The 22,295-nt window shown below is 45.5% G+C and overlaps 3 protein-coding genes across 3 annotated transcripts; all 3 read right to left on the reverse strand.

Annotated features, from left to right (window-relative positions):
- Positions 1–754: 754 nt before the first annotated feature.
- Positions 755–4,897, reverse strand: LOC144742055 (acyl-protein thioesterase 2-like). Its single transcript, XM_078624556.1, is given in 13 exon segments — positions 755–805; positions 1,093–1,119; positions 1,121–1,264; positions 1,914–2,027; positions 2,119–2,169; positions 2,171–2,193; positions 2,708–2,778; positions 2,930–3,001; positions 3,137–3,174; positions 3,176–3,185; positions 3,749–3,780; positions 4,819–4,845; positions 4,847–4,897. Coding segments are annotated over 13 exon segments (711 nt in total).
- Positions 4,898–9,632: 4,735 nt separating this feature from the next.
- Positions 9,633–11,941, reverse strand: LOC144742056 (PITH domain-containing protein 1-like). Its single transcript, XM_078624557.1, is given in 8 exon segments — positions 9,633–9,734; positions 10,153–10,203; positions 10,205–10,281; positions 10,460–10,554; positions 10,692–10,708; positions 10,710–10,773; positions 11,072–11,115; positions 11,744–11,941. Coding segments are annotated over 8 exon segments (648 nt in total).
- A 1,676-nt stretch (positions 11,942–13,617) lies between these two features.
- On the reverse strand, positions 13,618–19,731 carry LOC144742050 (elongin-A-like). The gene is given in 12 exon segments (XM_078624552.1): positions 13,618–13,679; positions 14,113–14,134; positions 14,136–14,238; positions 14,352–14,511; positions 14,599–14,779; positions 14,870–14,967; positions 15,244–15,396; positions 15,635–15,746; positions 15,813–16,698; positions 17,464–17,576; positions 17,812–17,868; positions 19,660–19,731. Coding segments are annotated over 12 exon segments (2,019 nt in total).
- Between the last annotated feature and the right edge of the window lie 2,564 nt (positions 19,732–22,295).

Consider the following 22,295-nt stretch of genomic DNA (forward strand, 5'->3'; position numbering starts at 1 on the left):
GGTGTAACACTTTACGTAAAGGTGTGACCACAGGTGTGACACTATGTACAGGTAAGATGCTCTATGCACTTTACATGGAGGTGTGACGCTCCACATACAGCTGATGCCTCAGGTACAGGTGTGATGCTCTACGTAGAGGTGAGGTGCATCGTAAAGTCGGGTCTGAGCTCCAGCACTTAGAACCGTCCACTTGTGGTCCGATCCCCCAGGTGAAGAAAAGGGCAGAGAACCGTCACTGCACCTGAGTCAGACAGCGGGACCACGCTCTACGAACGCCGCTGGGGGGTGGGTGAGATACTCAGACTGGTCATGGACAGATGAACAGCAGATGTCTTACAAACATGAAGGCGTGATCGCTGTAAAGACGTGTCGGAAACTGAAGCAAAATGAGGTAAAAGTGGCGGATAGACGGGGATCAGGATGGTGAGAGATGTTTTAAACGTGAAAGGAATGTTCCAATGTGAATCCACACTTGTCCCTCAGAACGCTACAACATCTTTGTCATGGTTTTATCAAATGATCAAATAGTGTTTGGACTGAATGTGAAGCACTCTGTTTAGCAGTGTGGATCAAATCTGTGTGTGTGTGTGTGTGTGTGTGTGTGTGTGTGTGAATGAGTGCGTTATCTCATGAATGTGTGTGGAGGAGGGGTCTCTCATGGCTGTTTCCTGTGGGAGAAGAATGGCAGATCAGGGTGGTTTGGGAGGGTTGAGAGGTCAGTGTCTCATGGGGTCACACTAGGGATGAGGTGAGGTCAGATCCGGGGCAAATACTTCTCAATAAATTCCTTTACATTTGCCATCTCCTGCAAGAAAGAAAACACGACATCATGACATCACATGCAGCACCCTGATGCTGTCCTAGTAAGATAACGCTAGTTAGGAGGGTGGTTCCATTTTGGCAACTTCCTATCTGCAACTTGCATACGAAAAGGGACCCAAATCGGGACAGCAAGCGGAACACACCATCAGTCACCAGCTGTCAGAGTATAGTCGAGTCCACGGAACGATCTGTACTACAGGAAGCTGAGTGGTGAAATGTTAAACTAACCGTACGTGTATGTTCAAGTGTGTGACACGACATCGGTGTTACCTGAGGACAGGACATGTGAGGAAGCCCCTGGGTAGGTTTTGAAGGTGATCATCTGAGGGTTGACTATGGATTTGAGTTTTTCTGCCGTCATGTTGCCGAACTGCAAGGGGATCATGACGTCCATCTCACCGTGGCACTGCAAGATCGGGATGTTCTTGTGGCCATTGGAAGCCTGCGGAGCAGAGACATACATGCTTGGACGACATCTACACACTGGCCAGTGAAACACGACACCGTTCACAGGATTCAGATGACTGTATATGGAAGGTGTGTTCATTTGTAAATGCTGAACCTTGTTCCTGATGATACTGAATCAGCAGAATCAATTCAGTAAAAAGATTCTTTCAAGAGATTCATCACTCACTCAGGGCTCATGTTTAGTCTGTACACAGCGCACCAGTTCCTTCTCTGCGTATGATAGGATCACAAACTTCCTCTCGTACACTCAGTTCTTTCGTTTTGTTTCAGTTTCGTTTGCATTGTAAGTTTTGTTTGCAGTGAGTGATTCGTGTCAGTCGACTCATTAACGGGGAACAAACAAACGAGCAGGTTCATCTGCAGCATTCAGCTGAACTGTAAAATGAACCAATCTTTTCACTAACTGAGTCAGTACAGTTCATTCACCCAAAAGATCTGTTTCTTTTGAGTAAATCATTCACATCTTTTTGTGTTTTCTTCTATAATGCTGTTGTGACACTACTAAAGTACACTCTCTTTCTCTATGATGAAGTACACCTCCTGCATACAGCCTGAAACAGTCCACCTAGTACTTGAGCTAACCCAATTAAAAGCCCCAAGTGACATTTCCTTGTGCTAAAAACTGTTGGCGTACCGAGGGGAAAACTCTTGTGAAGTGGTAGCCAGCAGCTGAGAGCCACAACCCCGGCCAACTGATGCTGGCAGGTCAAGGCGGTGTACAAGGACAAGGCCCCACCCTGAGGGAAGAAGCAGGGGACAAAGTTGATCACAGAGGAACCTTTCCTGACACACGGTGCAGCCAGCGGGGGACACGGCTGTGACTCCTACCTGAGAGAAGCCACCCAGCATTATACGGTGTGGGGGGATTCCATTTTTAGCCCTCATGTTCGATTATGGCCTTGACTGGAGGAGAACAAGAAGGGAGACGTGTTAACTGCTCAGATTATTGGTTTAAATCATTCATTGACAACAATGTGTTGAACTCATAAGATGTCTGCTGTCAGGATGCACAGAGGGTTTTCTGGGGACATTCAACAGCAGGTGTTTGAAACAAATAAATACGTAGTGAATGAAGCAGTAGTGAAAAGTTGATCAACATAAAGGATTTTTTTCAACATTTTAATGCAAAGACTAAGCAGTTGGTGTTTGATTGTGGTAATTTGAATATTCTCTCCACTCAGCTCCCTGTCACATGTTTTCTACGCTTTGACCACAGGGGGGAGCTTCAACTCTCCAATGTGCCACTATGTTCCGTGTTGAGGAGGTGGAAGCGAAGGCCTGACAGGAAGCTAAGGTGTCGGTGCAGGAGTCGGCAGAGGAGCCGACAGAACTCTGACCTTATCAACTGCAGAGCGACGGGAAACAAGCGGTGTGGACTGATCCTCCACACCCCACCTGACATGTCTGAAATACTCACTGTTGTCTGCTGCCTTCTTGATTCCAGATTCGTCCTCTGGGGACTCGGGGCTGAGACCCATGAGGTCAAACCTGCACAAATGCACACGCCAGCGGTTAAAAACATCAATAGAGACAATCGCAGCGTCGTCAATGGCAACATGGGAGGTTATTGTGGTTTCCAGGGAAACAATAACATTCAGTGTTGAGCTCAAAGGCGTTCTCTTCCACCACGCCAACTCACCATGCTGGCATCATCATCTTCATGTTGAGAGTGACAGGGATTTGGGGCCTGTGGGGGAGAGAACACAACAGTCTTCAACAATAAACTATCTAACCTGCTTTTGCATTCAGATTCCCAATTAGCCGCAAAGAAGAAGTGGATCGGTGAGTGTCTGACAAAGTATGGATCAGAGACATAAAAAGACTCACGCGTGGGGGGCAGATGAACTTCACGTGCGGCAGCTGGATCTCCGTCAGGGTTTCTGCCCCACCCGTGCCTGAGAGGAATCACAGAGAAAGCAGTTCTTTGTTTGGAATCCAGTTTCCACACAATGACTGACACACACACACACACACACACACACACACACACACACACACACACAACACACACACACACACACACACACACACACACACACACACACACACACACACACACACACACACACACACACACACACACACACACACACCAGCTTAAAGGGCAAAAAGTCCATTTTAACCAAGACACGACAATTTCAAAGTCAATTTTCCACAAAGACACAACCGTGCATCCTGCCAACATCAACAGGTATTCACATGACGCCCATTTCTGCACCCGCTATAATTTATTCACCATCATGAACAAAGGAGCGATGTCAGTCCGTTAAGAGTTGGAACGTAAGTCAACTGTCAGCATTCAGCTGGTACTTTAAACATGTTAGCGTTTGTCTTCTTCTTTGACAACATCCAAGGGGATTATACGTCTCTTCAGAACCTTTACACATGTAAAATCTCTTGTCAAGGTAAAATTGTGAAAGTTAAGTAGGAAACATGGACAGGAGGATCACTCACTCACCCTGTGTCTCCCAAACCATGAAGGAAGATCACCTGGGAAAAAGAAGAGTTCACATAGACGTTACAGTTCACAATTCATTCCAAACATTCTCCTCCAAACCCTGATGTATTCATCAGCCCTTGAGATCCTGCTGACATCAATTCGCTGGACACATGAGTTGCTGAAGGGAGGAAACTTGTGATCTCCCTGTGAGCAGCACAGCATGTTCAAACCCATTTGTTTCAAAATAAACCTGTGACCTTCAAGCCATCAAACTGCAACACTCCGGGCACAACGGACCGGTATTAAATATTTGTCTCAAAAAGAGGTGCTAATCTCCCATTCCTGCCAAAGTAAGCCCCACACACACACACACCCACACACCCACACCCCCCCCACACACACACACACACACACACACACACACACACACACACACACACACACACACACACACACACACACACACACACACACACACACACACACACACACACACACACACACACACACACTCACACACACACACACACACACCTCCCTGCAGAGAAAGTGGATAACAACAATTTAACGTGCTGGCAACCCAGCGCCTGTTGGCTTCAAATCAGACACGCCCGCAGACTTTATCAGCTCTAAATACTCTTTCATGTGATGTTTGATGATATTCAGAGCTGAAATTAACGACCGTGTGATTTGATACTTAACAACCCTCCCTCGACTGATCATCCCTTTAGTTTTCACGCTCCGTTCCAGCTGTGCAACAAAACAGCATTTATCTAAGATTCGGCTACAGGTGGATTCACATTCACAGTAACATGGAGACAAAAGCTGGAAAAAGTCAGTTCTCAGAATTCAAGATGACACTTTTGTTCCTAAAGTCCGTTGACCTTTGTTACCATCAGATGTGCCTGAAATCACGTCCTCGCTGATCAGTGGCTTGGCGATTTAAGAGAAGCGATAGAAGCAGAAGTGGAGCTGAAAGCGGTGGCCTTGAGCTCAGACACTGATTCTCCATCCTGTCTCAGTGTTGCTAAGGTGCTTTACACCGTGAAATGAAAGAGCGTTGTTGGGTGTTTGTCGCTTTCGCTTACCGCTGCGGTCTCCTTCTCCGCCCCGGGACACCGTCACAGCCTCGGCGAGCAGCGGCACAGACATGTTGTTGCCACACATACACTGTTAAGAGGTGCTGCAGCGGGGGAGACAAGCGGAAAGCAGAAGTCAGCTGACTACATATGAAACATGCTGTCTTGCGTGCAGGAGTATAGAACATACGCACAAACTGACATTGCCAGACGGTTGGACTAAGTTGACTTGTCAAGCCTCCACATTAAGTATTCAACAAGTAGATGGAAGCGTTGGAATCCATTTGGATTCTTCAGATCCTGTGGTTAAAGGAGACAATGTTCCTCTGGAGCCTTCTGAGCATGAGGAATGTTTTTAATGCTACGGATAACAGATACCAGCTGATCCACAACACCTCCCATCATTCTTTTATTACATCAGCCTGACGCTCTGGAGCCATTTGATTACATCCCGTTCAACTGGAGACGTTGTCTCTCTAGTGAACTGTGCAAGCTCAGGGAAACAAAAAACGGAAACAAATCCTTTCAATGACACATCTTTTATGTTTGACTTGGTCTTTTGTTTGATTCCCATTATCGTGGGGAAACACCGTGTCATTAAGGTTTTGTTTCCAACATTATTACAAATGTTGTAAAAGCAGCACATTGCTGCAACATTATATCCTCATGTCCCCCATTTCTCACCGGTTTATTTCACATAATTCCTTCTTGAAATCTCAGTTGATCAGTGGTTTCGCTGAAATGTCACTGGTCAAAGACGATGACCCCCTGAATAACACATTTTTTTGTCCCAGTCTGGGAACCGCAGACATTTGAAGCGATGTTTGCTGTACCGTAGTTCAGTCGGACCCCAACCGACGTCATGAACAAAAAACAATGAACAGCTCTGTTTGACCATTACAACTCTGGCTAGTTATCAGTGCAGCACGCCCCCCCAACACACACACACAGAGTTATAAAACACAGAAACACAATGACGCCGCCGCCAAACCTGAAAGAGCAGCTGTGATTCATGTGTTTATGTGTCGGGCAGGTTTCTGCGGTCAGCAAGGGAGCAGACTCATTAACTAAACACCCCCCTCCCCACCACCACCACCACCACCACACACACACCTCCTCCACCTCCCTCTTAATGTATTCTCCCTTATGCTGCACAGTGAGTCTGCCAACGATAACAGCATGAAAACCTCTGTTACTGTCGAGTCGAGAAGTGAACGCCCTTCGACTTCCTGATGATGGGAGATGATGCAGGTGAGACAGCGTGCAGCCTGATTGGTTAATAAGCACGAGGAGACCGTTAAAATGTCTGGAAGGTTAATGTGTAAACTGGGATTATACTTTATGAGTGTCAGAGATTCCACCGCTGTTATGACCGAGGCGCAAAATGGCTGCTCAGTTTATTGGTGACTAATTATCAGTTGAAGGTCACATCAACAGCCTGCAGAAGGCAGATTGAAGAGTCCAAAATGTGGACAAAAGACTCGTGAACTGACCCTTGATAAATGAGTAATGGCTGTACAGTAACGGTAAGCATGGGGAAACCACCTCCTATGGCACAAAGCACAGTTCCTGGTACGTTCTTAACAGCGTCAAACTACGTGAAGAGGAGCAGTCCTTGTTAGCTGCAGATTTTAATCTGTTTCAGCATGTGACACATCCAAAATGTGACACGGCCAATGATTAAAATGCGCATTCGTTGGCACCAAATTCTAATTCAACCAAATGTAATTTAGCTAAAAGGGAACACGGAGAACCAGAGCGTTGCTGTGACAGCACGTGAGCGTGGAGGTGTCAGAGATGGCGGACCGAAGGAGCGTGCTACAATCGGTTTTTAAGCGGTAGAACAGGCTCTTCCCAAAATATGCAAATGTGGCTTCACAACATCTTTTTTCCCCACCTGTTTTTGGGCAGCTGACAGATACAATGCTCCCTCACCACAGTGCCAGGATGAAACACAGGTTTCAGAGCATTCTCTGGGAAACAATGGTTCACTCTGCGCCTCTGGAGGAGGCTGCTGATTAAAAATAGTGCTCAGCTGGGCACAAGCTGCATATCGACCAATTCAGGTTGGCTCTGAAAAAAACAAGTGCGTTCATGTTTACTGGCATGAAAATCTAATCACATACGGCTTCTGACAAGACCTTCACGATGCAGGCGCAGCTCAGTGGAAACATCAGCCCACCGGGGAACTTAAGAACATTCGACTGACTCACCATCAAAACAGTGACGGTCATCAAGATATATGAAGTATCTGTTTTGGATACAATCAATGAAGCTATGGAAGACACACCCACTGCCTAAATATATCAGTATTGAGTCCTTTCTTTAGTTTTACTACCATCAGCAAACAACTAGCTGACACAGATTAGTGTTGAAGCTAACTGTTTACTGTTCAAATTGAATTTGTAATTTCAATTAATGTGAGATAACACAGGGGTAACTTAAACTGTAAACTTCACTATGTGCAATAGATCATCACTATCATTATCATGTAAATGTGTATAATATCTTGTACATATTGTGTGTATTGAATGCTAACTTAGTGTAGAGTATTTCGTTACCTGTAAACATTGCACACACCACTTTCCTACAGTAATGCCGGAAGTTTCCCCACTGTGGGACAACTAAAGCCTGAGTTCATCTTAAAAGTGGCTTCATACATGAATGAGCACAGTTGAAATCACATTCAATTTCTTTCTTTTTATTTCCCCCAGCACAAGACTAGAAACACAACAACAGGTAACAATGTCAGATTTATGTTTGAACAGTCTCTAAGATTGGATGTTAGGTGGCGCAGAGCAAGAAGGAGAAGGGGAAAGCCAAATGTGATCTGGGCTGCAGCCAATTAAAAGCACATCACGAGTGTCCTGCCTGGCATGACTTCAATGAGAGCAAGAGGAAAACAGTGTGAGCAGGCTCAAACACACACCAACAGCCAGCTGCAGACATCTGTCCTGTCCGATGGCCACGGACGGCTGGCAAACAACAGGATAATATGCGGCACTGAGTGATGGGCACCCTCCTCCTCCTCCCTCTCTCTCTCTCTCACACACACACACACACACACACACACACACACACACTCAGCTAACCTTGCTCTCCGCCTGCTGCTGATGAAGTTAAAAGCTAGCAAGCTAGCAGCACTGCACTCCAGGAGCACACTTCAACTAGTTAGCGTAGCAACAGCGATGCTACCAAAAGGAAAAAGCATGAAAATGGGCATTTGTGTAAATATTAAACACGAAGAGGAACGAGAGGGAAGAAAGTGAATGTTTGAACATTAGCAATGGTTTACAACCATCCTCCTCGGCAGCAGCAGTGATGGCATTCAGCGTTCACCAAAGCCCCCCGCGAAAAAAAAATACACCATCTGACTGACTCCAGCCGTCGCAGTCGGGATTTAATCCCGGTTATATCGCGCTCTCTCACACGCGCGCGCACGCACGCACAGACCACACACACATAGATACATACACATACTTGAACAATAAACCAGCTAGTACCAGCAAGTGCTGCTAGCTAACACACACAATTGTATTGTCTCCCACCGGTGTCAGTTCTCTACCTTGGGTCACCGCTAGGACGCCAATTTTACACGCCAAATACGGGTGATATTTCAGGCTACTGCTCAAGCACCAAAACAGCCCCGAAGCAAGTCGCCTTGGACCGGGAGAAAGTGGTGAAAATTACAACCGCGGCCCACTAGCCGACAGACGTTGATCCACTCACCGCTTTGCTGTCCAGTTCACGACGGGAGCGGAACTTCCGCTACAGTCCGCAAACAGGGAGGGGGCGTGGCCGTGCGTGATGGCGTCACCACACACCCCGCCCTTCCGCTCATAATTATAATCCACGATGGAATCAAAGTACAGCTATTGTTGTGCTTTTTATTCCATGGTGCGAATAAACACCTAACGGAAGTTACGAATGTTAAAGTTATGTAGAAACGTCAAAACACGTTTTAACCAGTTTTTGTGTAGATCCAAGGAATTATTTTATTAAACGTTCCGTGCTAATGTGAATTTCTCTTGGAGATTAATAAACTATCTAGTATCGATCTACTGACTGATGACTTCGAAAACAGCATCTTATAAAAAAGTGATGTATTTTTTATTCATCTTACAAAGTACTTAAAAATTGGCTGTTTGAAACCTTTGTAGATAAATTCAATATGAAAAATGAGCAGTGACTAAATCGCTGGTATAAAGAAAAAGTTATCCGACATACAACAATCTTCAATGTTTTAACGGAATTACAAAGAACAAACAGCAAACCTGAACCGTTCCAGAAGACTTTACTTATTGGTTTGCTTAAATGTTTCCCTTTGAGGAAATGTGTGTTTTTTTTAACAGTGAAAAAACATAGGATCAGTCCCACTTCTACCCACCAGATGGCAGAACGGTTCAATTAAAAACATCAACCACTTCAATTCTTCTGTAATTTGTCACTGAAATCATCCAGTATATTTTTAAAAAAAGCTCTGGGATTCACGTTTGCAACTCAAAATGAATGGGAACCTTGTCATTTTTATTTTCATCAGTTTAATTTCAGCTGTCACTTTCTTTCACAACAGGTGACAGGTGTATAAAGTAGCAGACTTTGCATTCATAAAGCGTTAAGCCCCATTCTTCAAGCCGTCACTCGTTATTGCCACACAAACAGTGACACCGCTGGTCCTCACATTTCAGCGTTCAGTCCCGGTCACGCTCGGCCAACCTGCACGTTAACAGCAATGCGCTCGTCTTTGACCCGCATCCGTGGCCGTCAGCAGACGCCACGGAAACCCCCATGGCGCTTCCTCTCGTCTCAGCTCTCCGAAGTGCTCAGGAAATGAAGTTGGTTTGCGGGATGATGCTCTCCACTTTGTGATCTGTGGGATTCGCCGTCGCCTCATAGTTGCAGATGGTCACTTCATGCCTGTGAGCCTGGAAAGGAGTCAGAGAGCAGACCGACAGAGGACACCACCATAAAAAACATAATTTCTGTGAAAAATACTTGATATATTTCTATTTTTCATAATTCAGCAGAGAGTCTCATATAAGACGAACCACATACAGTCAGAAGCTGACAGAAGCTCCCAGACAGTCCAACAATATTGCTCATTTTATGAAACAACCAACGCCTTCATCACCCTGGTGACAGTGATAACATGGTGCAGGAGGTGAAGTCCGCTCTATTGTCCTGCTGGATCTCAATTCTTCGTTCACTACTCTAATTTATTTTCGGTCATGACCTTCCATCTTATTTCCAGAAGAGCGAATCAATCAACCTGCCACTTCAGATAATCAGAGAGTAGTAAGTAAAACACACACACAATGATGTTGTTGCACAATGACGACTGACCTCAGAGTATTCTCCTCTGAGGCCGATGTAGTAGACACGGGTGCTCTCTGCGCGCAAAGTTCTTGGAGATGTGGATGGAGAGATGGTGGACGTTGGAAAAACGCGCTATCCTAGCAAGAAAAGGATGACCTTAGAGTGAATTACACATTAGACACTCACTGTCCACGAAAGTCATGATTGTTTGTCTCTTGTGTTTGCACATCTAAAAGCCCCAAACTGGTCCAGGTTTCCCAAACTTTTCCTTTTGAGCTGGAACATATGTGGTGATCACCATCAGTTTAAGGTTTCTTCTCACTTGGTTGGATACTCCCAGCTGAGCTGAGGGGGTCTCTGTTGAGTCTGAAGGCCTGTTCGGGTTCTCTGCCGGTGTCGTCGAAGGACATCTGAGGGATGTTCTTGTACCTAAAGTCACACAACAAAAGAATCATTTCACAGACCTGCAGCTCGGACATTTCTGACTATTACTGTGAAGAATAAGACCACGCCCCCCTCCGCGCCTTCAGTATGTGTGTGACAATGACCTCGGACCCAACACTCACAGTCGTATCTCCGGCTGGATGATGAGATTCGTCATCTTCTCCGGCGACGATGACGCCTTTAAGCTTCACACTGCCTGTAAAACTGAAAGAGATGACACATGACATGACACATGAGACGCTGGGGGCGTGGGGGGCGGCTTGGCTTCGGCTTTGTCTTTCACCGCATGTAAACGTTGAGAAGTGAAACATTAAAATTGCAACCAGTAGTTCTGGTGTGGAGTTACACACACACACACACATTTCATAGGAAAATCAAAGACATGCAGCGCGTGTTGTGAGTGTGTGCATAGGGAGCAAAGCAGGAAGTAGACATGTCCCTGCAGGAGAAATGTAAAAATGTGAGGTTTGTATTAGAAACGACGATAAAAGAGTGAACTTACGGGATGTTGAACAGCAGCTCCTCATCTGCATCACTTTCCACAAACTGGAGGAGAGAGAGTTTCTGCATATTCATTTCATTTTAGAGAAGGTTACCTTCATTTCAGTCAAGTTAAATAACAACGAGCAACTGCCTTGAGATGGAGCAGACTATAAGCAGACAATTATGCAGTGACTTTATAGTATATATATCATTTAGTCTTTAAGTTATGATTTCAGTTGAGCACACTGTGGTATTTAATACCGTATATGTTTACCCATGTTGTGTATTTTTCCTGTAATATGGCTGCATGAGATGGACTAGTTCAAATCAAGATTAAAATATCATGGAAACATTTTTTTTTTCAGGTAACTTAATTCAAATAAAGTTACATTTATTTTATATTGTAAGATTTTGAATTTTTTTAACGCTGCAGGCTTCAGTTATGGAGATTGAAACAAACGTTTTGATACGTTTTAGTTTAAAAAGGATAAAATACACGGTTTACTTAAGTCCCCGGGTAATGGGCAACTATTGGGGATCCCAGTCATCAAACCTCGGTTTGTTAGCCAGCGGAGCTTCACGGAACCCTCCTCCCCGCACAGCTGCACTCGCTGGCGGCACACAGGCAGCCAGCACCCCGGTGCTCTGCCGGTCTGTTCCCCACCGGTCCGCGGCGCCTACGGGCGGTTACCTTGTCCCGCTCGGTGCGCTTGTCCCACGGCTTGAACACCAGCCTGCCGTCGCCCTCCCGGCTCTCGTTCAGACACTGCAGCTTGTCCAGGTCGATCCGCCGGTACAGTCCGTACTCCAGGCCCCGCTCCGCCGGCTCGTGCTCGCCTTCACACCCACAGCCGTCGCCGTGACCGTGACCGTGGCCGTGACCGGACATGCTGGAGCTGGAGTCGGTGCTTTTTGTCACAAACTGCCCGCAGAGACACCGGAGGCACCTCTGAGCCACAGGGACTCTCCAGAGACACGGCGAGTTTCACTCTAAACGTCCAGTGTTTTCTGTTGTGTCATGTGATACACAAATATAATACTTCCGGGTTAAAATTCTTCAAAGTTTCAAAATAAAACACGACGACTAACCGTTTTCATTGAAAACATATATATTGCAAATGAAGAAAATTCCAGATTTATTTAAGCTCTGATAAAGAAAAATCCTACGTCTTGATAGGTAGGAAAGAGTTTGATTTGTGACCTCATTTCCTGATATTTCCACAATTTGATTTTTTTTGTTATTTACTTCCACCTATGATGCGTCACTTTATTAACTCATTTTGGTAGTATTCACATTGAACTGACACAGCTTAAATAAGTCTTGATGGTTTTATGCTTTATTTTATAGAGGAGGGGGAAAAAAATCTCTGAACAAGCTTATAGTTGAACATTACATACTATGTACATTATCAAAATGCAACTGTATTATTGTATTAAATTGTAATGACTATTTGGTCCACAGACACATTACTGTATCTTTGTGGTGTGTCCATTTGTGTATTTATGGATACAGTAATTAAATGGTTTTACTTTGAAGACGACCAGATCTAGCTCAAACTTTAACTATTGAACATGTCAAATCCTGTAAGGTGAAAAATTCGCCACAGATACCAGCACACACACACAACAAACACACACACACACACACACACACCAGCTTAAAGGGCAAAAAGTCAATTTTAATAAAAATGACCATATAACATTTGTTAAAATCTAATAAAATTACAGTTTTTCATCTACTTCCTTTAGGGCCCGAGTTGTGGGGTGCCAAGTCCCAGTAAATAATATAAGTAATAAATACAATTCATCAACATTGTAGATTTCATTGTAGCTCCAGACGTCCAACAACATTTCCTCCTTATTATTTTCCTCATTTTGGTTTTTGCTTCCTGCAGCCTCGTCAGGACTCAGAGCTATTTGTCACAGTGAAGCAGAAATAAACAGCAACGTGCACATTTGACAGCAGGGAAACATGATCTAATGCTGCAGGAAGTTTGAAACCAGACCACAATGGTGTTTGTGCAGTTCGATGACCTCGTCTGAGCCCCCACACGGTTAAAAATGCACAAGGCAAAACACGTCAGGTTCCTCGTGTTTTGTCTTTCTAAAAAGCTTTGACCAGCCAGATGACGTCAGGTGGAGTCCAACAGGCATCATACAGTTAAAGGACGAACCAAAGTGTGTGTTTCCTGATGTTCTGGATCATTCCCTCACGAGTGAAACAAACAACAGTGATTTTTTTTGTTTGTTTTTCTGTGCAGAGATCCCTTCAAAACGATTCTCCTGGAGAAATTGGGGGGGAGAAAAAAAAAGTTTGTGTCCTTTGTTTCCTGTATATGCTGACACTGACGTCCACTGGTCGTAGTTTAAATACTTAAAAGACAAAACAGATTTTATAATTTAAATAGAAAAATGCCACCAAACGTTCATATGTTTGGTTCATAAACATGATGGTGTGTGGGGTGTGTGTGTGTGTGTGTGTGGTGGAGGGGTCTCCAGTAAATCTGAAACATAAATTTAAAAACATGTTTGAAATAAAAAAAGAAGTACATTCAGTCTCTTATCTTATCGACGGGAGAATCTGTTCTTGAATGCTTTGATAGTTTTGGCCATCATGGGGGCGATTTCTGCCAGAACACAAACCACAAAACAACAAATGAGACATTCATTACCTCCGCAAACATCGGTAGCTTCCCTCCGATGGTGTCACCGTTGATACATTCATGCTAGCATACGTTGGAGTACCGTAATTAATCAGAAAACACTCAGTCCCTGAAAGCTGAGACTAGTCAAATTGCTGTCATTGTCATTCACAAGGAAACAGAGTGAATGGGATTACCGTAATGACAGCAACATGGCTGCTGTCAACTTTCAGGAACCGACGGGCCTTTTTCTCCTTCTTCACACCAGGTAGAGGAACCCAGTGACAGTCAGCTTTCACAAACTTTTCAATGTTTTCTGATGCGCAAATAGTCGTGTAATTACGGTACTCCAAAGTACGCCTGCGTGAGTGCCACAGTAAAAGGGTTCAAAAGATTCTCCGAGCTCACACACACTTACTTTTGACCTGTGGTTTGTCGCGGGGCGGCGTGTCCTCCTGCTGCTGCCCCCCCCACGAAGGGAGCAGAGGAACGCGACACGCTGGGAGGGGGGTTTTGATGGGAGGACGAGGAGGACGAGGAGTTGGTGTGAACTGGCCTGATTCTGAAAGGAGACATGAGGTCATGAAGATCATTCATAATATTAAAATAATATTTCCACGTGTGCCTAAAAATAATTATAGTCGCAACAACTCAAATCGTGATTTGATCCCCAATGTCCCACTGACTTGATGGGGGGCGGCGGCGGCAGTGGAGGCTGTCGAGGAGCCGTCAGTGGTGCCAAACCTCTCCTGCCGGCGGCGGACGTCACGCGGTGGCTTAGCGACAGAGTTCACAAACGCCATCTTAACCTGCCGCCCTGCCGACGACAACAACAACAAGACGAGGCCCGGTTTAGGACCTCCTGATCAAACTTGTCAGCAGGTTGGTCTGAGCGGGGTCGCACCTTTGGGCTTGTTGGCGTGTGCAGAGCTGATGTTCTGGGTCAACATGCGGAGCCGCGCCTCGCGCTCGTCGTGCAGCCTCAGGTACATCTCCCGCCAAGACTCGTACTCCTGCGGCGACTCGCGCTTAAAGTCACGCTGACAATGACGCATCCACAGCTCGTCAGAGTCCTCAGTGAACCACTGGGACGAGAACGAGGCAGGAAGTTACAGGAAGTCCAGAAGGCGTGAAGTCTCCCGCTGTGACGTGCGTTGTGCGTGTGCGTGTGTCACCTGGTTGCTCTGCTCAATGCGATACAGCTGCTCTGGAGTGCATCGCTCCAGAACTGGCTCCAGGATCTCAAATGGAACTCCACCCACTTCAGCGATGGCTGAAAGCACACGGACACTCACTATCACATCTGAGCACTGTGCGTTATCCATCTTCACGTCCCAGACGGGTGGAGCTCACCAGAGCAACTATCCAGATGGAAATAAAATCAAACGCGCCAATACTGGAACACATATACATGTGATTAACATCTGGATATGAAGCCGTTCAAAAGTGTACGTGGATGAACGGCAGCTTTTGGCTCAGAGGGTTACAAACACCTATGTGTTCCAGAGCGCTACGGCGCCATCTGCTGGAGGCTATAAGCGTTACTCACAATCAATGTTGTTCTGCAGCACGCGGATGCACTGCTCGTACAGAGTCATCATTCTGGGCAGGTAGGACGTCTTCGACCCAGAGTAGACCACCATCTTTGAGTTGAATCGCTTCCCGGTGAACCCGGCGTCCTCCTCATCGTTTAAGACGGGAACTGGAAGAGGGAGGGACAAACCATCACGGTGGGGGCAAAAATACAGTTTGCGCCAACACCCAAACTGAGTTGAACTGGCAAAATAAAATCTTTAGAAACATCTAGAATACAAACAGCTGGAGACAATGAACATGTGGACGACTCCTCATCAATAAACTGACTCATTCCATTTAACACTCAATGGGATACTAGTATGTACTCAGTCAACTGTACATACACAGGTTTGGGAAGTCTGTACCTTTCCGTCTCTGGGGGGACAGGGGTGTGAGGTCGATGGAGGGCAGCGGTCTGTAATTGGGCTGAATCGCTGGCAGAGGGATTTCCGGAAGAGTCGGAACGGCTTCCACCACCTGCTGAGACACACGCACTGACATCAGCCCGCCATTCACCGCTCGCACCAGATGAGAGCTTCTTACCCGTTTGCGTTTTTCCGGTTTTTCCGGCGCACCCGACCCGGAGCCTGAATGTGACCGCTTGGTGCTCTGAGTGCCGTTGGTTTTGCTCCCTTTGGAGGAGGAGGAGGAGGCGGCAGGCTGCGTGGTGCGTGTGTGATGGGAAGACGACACGGAGGCGGGGGAAGAGTGAGACAGACGACTGTGTGAGGAGGAAGAGGACGGTGGCTTCTTCTTCTTCTTGATGGCCGTCGGGGCGTCGTATGTGAGGAAGGATTCAAAGGACATGGTGGGCGTCTCAAAGACCTCCTCTTCGTCCTTGACAGGCGAGTCCCTGGCTGCTCGCGGTCTCCCTGGCGACAGAGAGGCAAACACAATGAGCCTTTGCTGGGCGCTGACTTTTTCTGTCAGCGAACACACACCCTTACCATCGTCTCCTCCTCTCTTCTTCTCCTCCCTCCTGCTCTCCGACTTCCTGCTGTGCTTGGCAGAAACCTTCTGGAGCGGACTCCGTTCTCTCTCTGCGCCTCGGTTCTTCCCCTCGCTGCCGCCGCCGCTCATCTGCACGTGCCGCTGCGGCTCGTCCCTGTTTCGGTCTTTGTTGGGCTTTGTGTGTCGGGGCTCTTTTCGGGGAGGAGGAGGGGGAGGGCTGGGCTCGGGGCTCTCGTACTCGTCGGACTGGTAGCGTTGAGGTGAACTGTACCGCTCGTGCTGTGGAGGCGAGGGAGAGTAGTTTGTGTGATAGCCCTTCTCCTCCTCCTCCTCCTCCTCCTCCGCCTCCTCCTCCTCCTCCATGTAGGAGGGCTCTTCCTCGGGGGAGGGCTCACGGGCACGTCTATGACCAGTCTCTGAGCCTCGGAGGTGTGTGTTTGAGCGCGATGCGTCTTTAGTGGCGTGGATGCTGGCAGGTCTGTTGTTAGAACATAAACGTACATTTCATGTGTCAACGTCCCCGACAGCTTTGTAAATATTAGAAACATTCATATCACAGGAAATTCAGAGAAAAAAACAACATGAGCATTTTTAAATTAACAAGCAAAACGATCCAGGACAGGAGACACATTTATGTAATTATCTAGCTAACAAAACGGAACCTTCCAGACGACTTTCTGCTCAAATGAAATGAATGAAATGCAATGTTTGATTTCCACTCAACCAGAAGGCAGAGTTACAGTGGGATGAACTCTCTTACTCTCTTTCCTGATAAAACACCAGACAAACAGGAACAAGTGTGTGAATGTGAAACAAGAAGCATTAGCTCATACCTATCACACACACGAGTTTAATCTCGCCCCCTCGACCTCGTCTGCTTTATTTCACCGACACAGAACATTTAACGATCCCTGCACAGAACGTGTCTGTCTCTCCTGCACCGCTACGAGACGTTCTCATGCTTGTTATTGTTTGAATAGATTGATAACAGCTGTCCTCTTTCTCTCTCTCTCAACACATCCTTCTATTACGTCAGAAACTTTCTCTGCACATTATCAGCTCTGGAAGCGTAAATTCAGTGTGTTGAAGCTGCAAACACACACGGCGCACATGCCGACACAGCGTGTTTTACTCTGAAGAGTCATCAGAGAACACAAACCGATGCCGACGCCGCTGAGGGGGAAAGAGAAGGAAAGGGAAGTTCACGGCAACAGAACAGAACACGGCTGCAGAACGAACGTACCTGTCTGCAGACTGAGGGACCAGTTTCTTCCATTTGGCCACGAGGCTTTTGGCCACATCTGCAGCTACTTCATGTTTCCTAAACGAGTTCACAGTCTTCCCGACTCCAGTTTCCTGCGAGATGAGGAGAGTGAGTGATCACGCGTGCGGGATGTAAGACCATGGACGGAACTTGTGGGGTGGGTGAGGAAGAGTAAGACTGGATTGTTGGTGAATATTTTAAAATTCAAAAACAAAAATGAAAGTCAGACAGTCAGACCTCTGATTTGTCGTAAACACTCTGCAGCTCGTCGGCGTCACTGGACTAAATGATCAAACATGTGACCCCACATGGAGGCCATGTTCTTACCACCAGAATGTCCACAGTCATTGGAAGCTCCCCGAGACGTTTCAGAGTCTTCAGCAGCTGGGAGAGAAAAAGAAAACGTCATTAATGGTATTAAATAAATATTTTACAAGACATATGGAGAAATGAAGGAGGTTGTGCAAAATGCATAAAATACAAATATCTAGAATTGGCTTGGGACATTTGAGAGAGATTAAATGATAATAGTACATCACACGAAGAACAAAATATTTCCAAAAATAGGAACAAATTGGTTGTACAATCAGATATTCAGAGGTCACACTCGTGCTGTTGTGTCTGTAGTAAGTGTTAACGTAAATGTAATTGTATTTATCATTTTATCAAAGTCTCAATGACCCAACAAAGGGAAATATGTTTCGTTCTGTTTGATGAATACTGATAAGAACTGAGAACAAACTAAAACATTGACTTGAACTGAGCAGCAGCTCTTATTCAGGCGGATAGTTCATAGTTTAATGCAGACTTGGTGGGGGACACTGGAATTATTTATCTCTTCTTCACTTTGTGGCTTCACTTCAACTCCACAATCAAACAGCTGCTTTTGTTTTGAAAAGCCTGTCTGTCTCCAGCATTAACAAAGGGGGGGTCGTGAATGTCCGTTTCAACGCTTCCGAATGTCAGTTTTCTTTGAAAATGTGCCCACAGTGCCTGGGTGTTTCACTGGAACCCAAAGTGAAGTTGGAACACCTTCAGCTCCTCACCTGAGGCCCAGAGCCGAAGCTCCGGCCGACGGGACGACTGGCTCAATGCTAGTTAGCTCGGCGGCTAACCGCGACAACGGCCCGGAGTTGCGTGAAATGATGAAATGACACCGTGGTTCGTGTGTTCATGTTATAAGTGACAACGTGTGTGTGAGGGCTGCTTGTGAATCCAGCTGACAGCTGTTTGCTTTAGCTGAGATTTCCGTCAACCGGTTACCGTTATTGTCATAAGTTAAAACCTCTCCATTGCAGTGACGTTCCGGATGATGCCTTCACGTGTTATTGGACGTGTTAGCACGATGGACGATTCGTTCGTTCATCGTGACCTGTGATAATCAACATGCACGATAATAAACTCAACGTCTTCTCATAACTTTCACCTGTCTCCTGGCTGTGTGAAAGCTCACAGACGTGTACCAGTATACGTTTGGGTTTGTTTGTTTTTTTAATACGTTGTTAAGGGTGCGAGAATTTGTATAATGTTTACTGATTAAAGCAGTTTAAAGAATGAGCTATTCTGAAGGATGTTAATTTGTCAAAAGTGTGGATTCACCGTCATATCGGCCATTTAATGCTTCAGTTTGACCGTCAAACAACTCATAACAATGAGCAGTCTGATTTTAAAAAATAAACGCTTCAATCTAATTGCTGAAACACATTTTACTGGCTTTGATCATTACAACAAAGTATGAACGTGTTGTTACTGTTGCAGTACATTCATGTCACTTGATTCAATAATACAGATAACAGGAGTTAAACTTACTGCGTTATGTATTCTTATTTATGTATCTATATTGTTTCTATGATGACGAACACTGAAGTAGAGTTATTCAGTTCAGTTTATATCATTTACCAGGGCTGCAACATGTGGCTGCAGACGTTCCAGGAATTAGTTCATCTATATTTCATAACCAAAATCAGTTCAACGTAACGTTCCGGCGATAGTTCTCATAACCCGGAGCTCGGAGACGGCACGTAAATGCAGCATTTAAAACCCGTTGCGACTTTCAGGACCTGCCGCGGCCCTCGGCTTCTTTCTACGCTGCGGAGTCAAACCATCGCCTAACGGCAAATGTTCGCCAGTTTAAAAGAAATAATCCGTGTCCGTCTTTATCCGGACACTCGTTACCTTTCGCGGCTCCGGACTCTCCAGGAGTCGGGACTGAAGTCTGTCCACTGTTTCCAGCAGCTCCGCCGCCATGTTTACTGCTGGCAACCTGTCGCCCGGAAGCGACTTCATGGAGAGTGACGAGATGGAAACGGAGGTTCCGCTCGTTTCTGGTTCCGACTGCAAAAACAAAACGCGTGTCAGTCACTATCATGTCCGAAATAACAGAATTATTAATAATAAAACCGTTGAAATGTCGAGGGGATATTGGAAGAAAATTGCTGAAGAACGATTTACAAATGAGTCCCAAAGGCGGAAATACGTCACAGCAACACAGCTGACAGCACACGCACAAAGCACCTGTTTACGTCGGTGACAACGGCGCAGGTTGCGTCATTTTGATTTGTGTTTATTCATTCATTAAAAAAAAGAAACATGGTGAAAAGTGCTACAGTTCAACGGTTTTATTGCAGCTTCCACCACCCCAAACACTGATCCTCCCAAAAAAAAATTTAAAAAATAACAATAATAACATAAGATTCTATGGTATTTTTATCATCCACTGGAGGCACGAAGGTCAATAGATTCAGATTTAACTTGGCTGAAGTTGCTTAAATTAAAACCTGATTCCACTTTTGTCCACTTGGGGGCAGCAGATCAATAACAAAATAGTAAGTACTGTATATAAATAGTCTGAATGACTGATCGTGTTGCTGAATGAGTAAATATCATTTCATTCTGCTTTCAGTTGTTTAATACATTATTAAATACATTGTCTTGCAAAGGCTGACATACTTCATAACGTTTAGCAAAACTGTTGTATTTCTTGACATATGTGACAATATCAACATCTTTTCACAGAAAGGATGCATTGTAACTCCAAAATGAATAAGAATTGACACTGAAGTAACAGGAAAATGGCCTCTGACCATTCATACATCTTGATCCATGTTCAGATCTTGTATTTAAACCTGATTAAGGTGATTTCAGTGAAATGTGTCATTTCATCAGCTCAGAGCAAATGTGTTCATTAGAAACCACACATAGTAACTGTAATGGGATATAGGATTTAAAAAGCTGCAGTTCTATGCAGATACTGGAAAATAAGTTTCTATTTGTTCCTTCTGCAGCTGGGTACGTTCATGTAGTCAACATCAGTCACCATGATCAGCAGCTGATAAATCTGTGAATTCACTCGCACACACTAGACTGGTGAGGATGCCAAACCTGAATGTCATGAGGGTGAGAAGGCCTCTGGGGATATTTTCAGAGGGGGTGTCTGTATTTGGACATGGAGGCAGCGCTGCAGGGTTGGGGAGGGTACTGTCCATACCACGTCACAGCCGTGGGTTTGATTCCCCCTCCAACACTCACACACACGCACACACACACACACACACACACACACGTGGAACCCTCGTAGACTGACGGAAGGGACGAAGCAAAGAGGAACCTGTGAGGACATCAACAAATTGAAAGAACGACAAGAACGTGCGAGGAAAGAAAAGGAAGAAGAACAGGTAAAAAAAAACAAACAAAAGTCAACTCTCAGGAGCTTAAAAAACATTTGATCAAACACCTGACACACACCAGCGTCAAGACGTTAGCACACAGAAAAACAGAGGCCATGTCTGTGAACTGCTGGATGTAACGTTAACCTGGGCCGTGTGTGTGTGTGTGTGTGTGGAGGGGGGGTCATTTCATCTGTTTCCAGTCCTTAACTCAGCAGCTATAAATACCCTGATGAGATATGTAAAGGAACTCAGCCTGTGTGTGTGTGTGTGTGTGTGTGTGTGTGTGTGTGTGTGTGTGTGTGTGTGTGTGTGTGTGTGTGTGTGTGTGTGTGTGTGTGTGTGTGTGTGTTTACATTAGTTTGGACAGAATTCCAGAATTCCAGTTTAATGTGGTTAATAGAGTCAGTGCATCACAATACAAGAACTTTGTACCTTCACATGTAAAGATGGAAACGAAAAATGGACAACACAAACACAAAGGTATTTTTTTTATGGTCAGCAGGTTGTTGATGGATGATGGATGAGCAGAAAATCCCTGAAAACCAAACCGGATGTTTACACCATCATGTCGTGACACTTTTGTATTGTCGTCTCTAACGCTGACTTCATTGCAACATTGTTAAACAAGGATATTGAACACATCTGTGATTTGCAGAAATAGTAGCAAACTAATTCAACTCATGTTAAAAGACATGTAATCTCATGAACAAGTCAAAGTTTTTTTCGTCTGTGAGCTGTGTCACTAAACTCTTCTGCTCCTGAACGCACCCCGGCTGGATCAGCCTCTGTGTTGAGGGAAACTTTGCGCCACATATTCTCCTTTTCAGTTCTTTCAGCGTCCTACTTTGTGCTGAGACGGCTGTAACAGTAAGTCAGCGTCAGGAATGTTCCTCTTAACACTCACGATTTTATATAACCACTTCATCATTGTAAATATGTACATCATCGGGTCGTCTGATATTAATGTGCTTGACCCCAGTAAGCTGCCATGACCTCACAAGTACATCAGATTCCCTCTGTGACACTCGTCCTTCCTCGCCGGGCGTCTGAACTTGGCTGTTTTTAAATAGCACAACATTGGCTCCACACATGGACATGCTGGGACAGGACGCAGAGCGCAGCTGCTGCCGCTGTCACGCGATG

Source organism: Lampetra planeri, unplaced genomic scaffold, assembly GCF_965212315.1.
Source record: "Lampetra planeri unplaced genomic scaffold, kcLamPlan1.2.h2 scaffold_837, whole genome shotgun sequence".
NCBI lineage: Eukaryota > Metazoa > Chordata > Hyperoartia > Petromyzontiformes > Petromyzontidae > Lampetra > Lampetra planeri.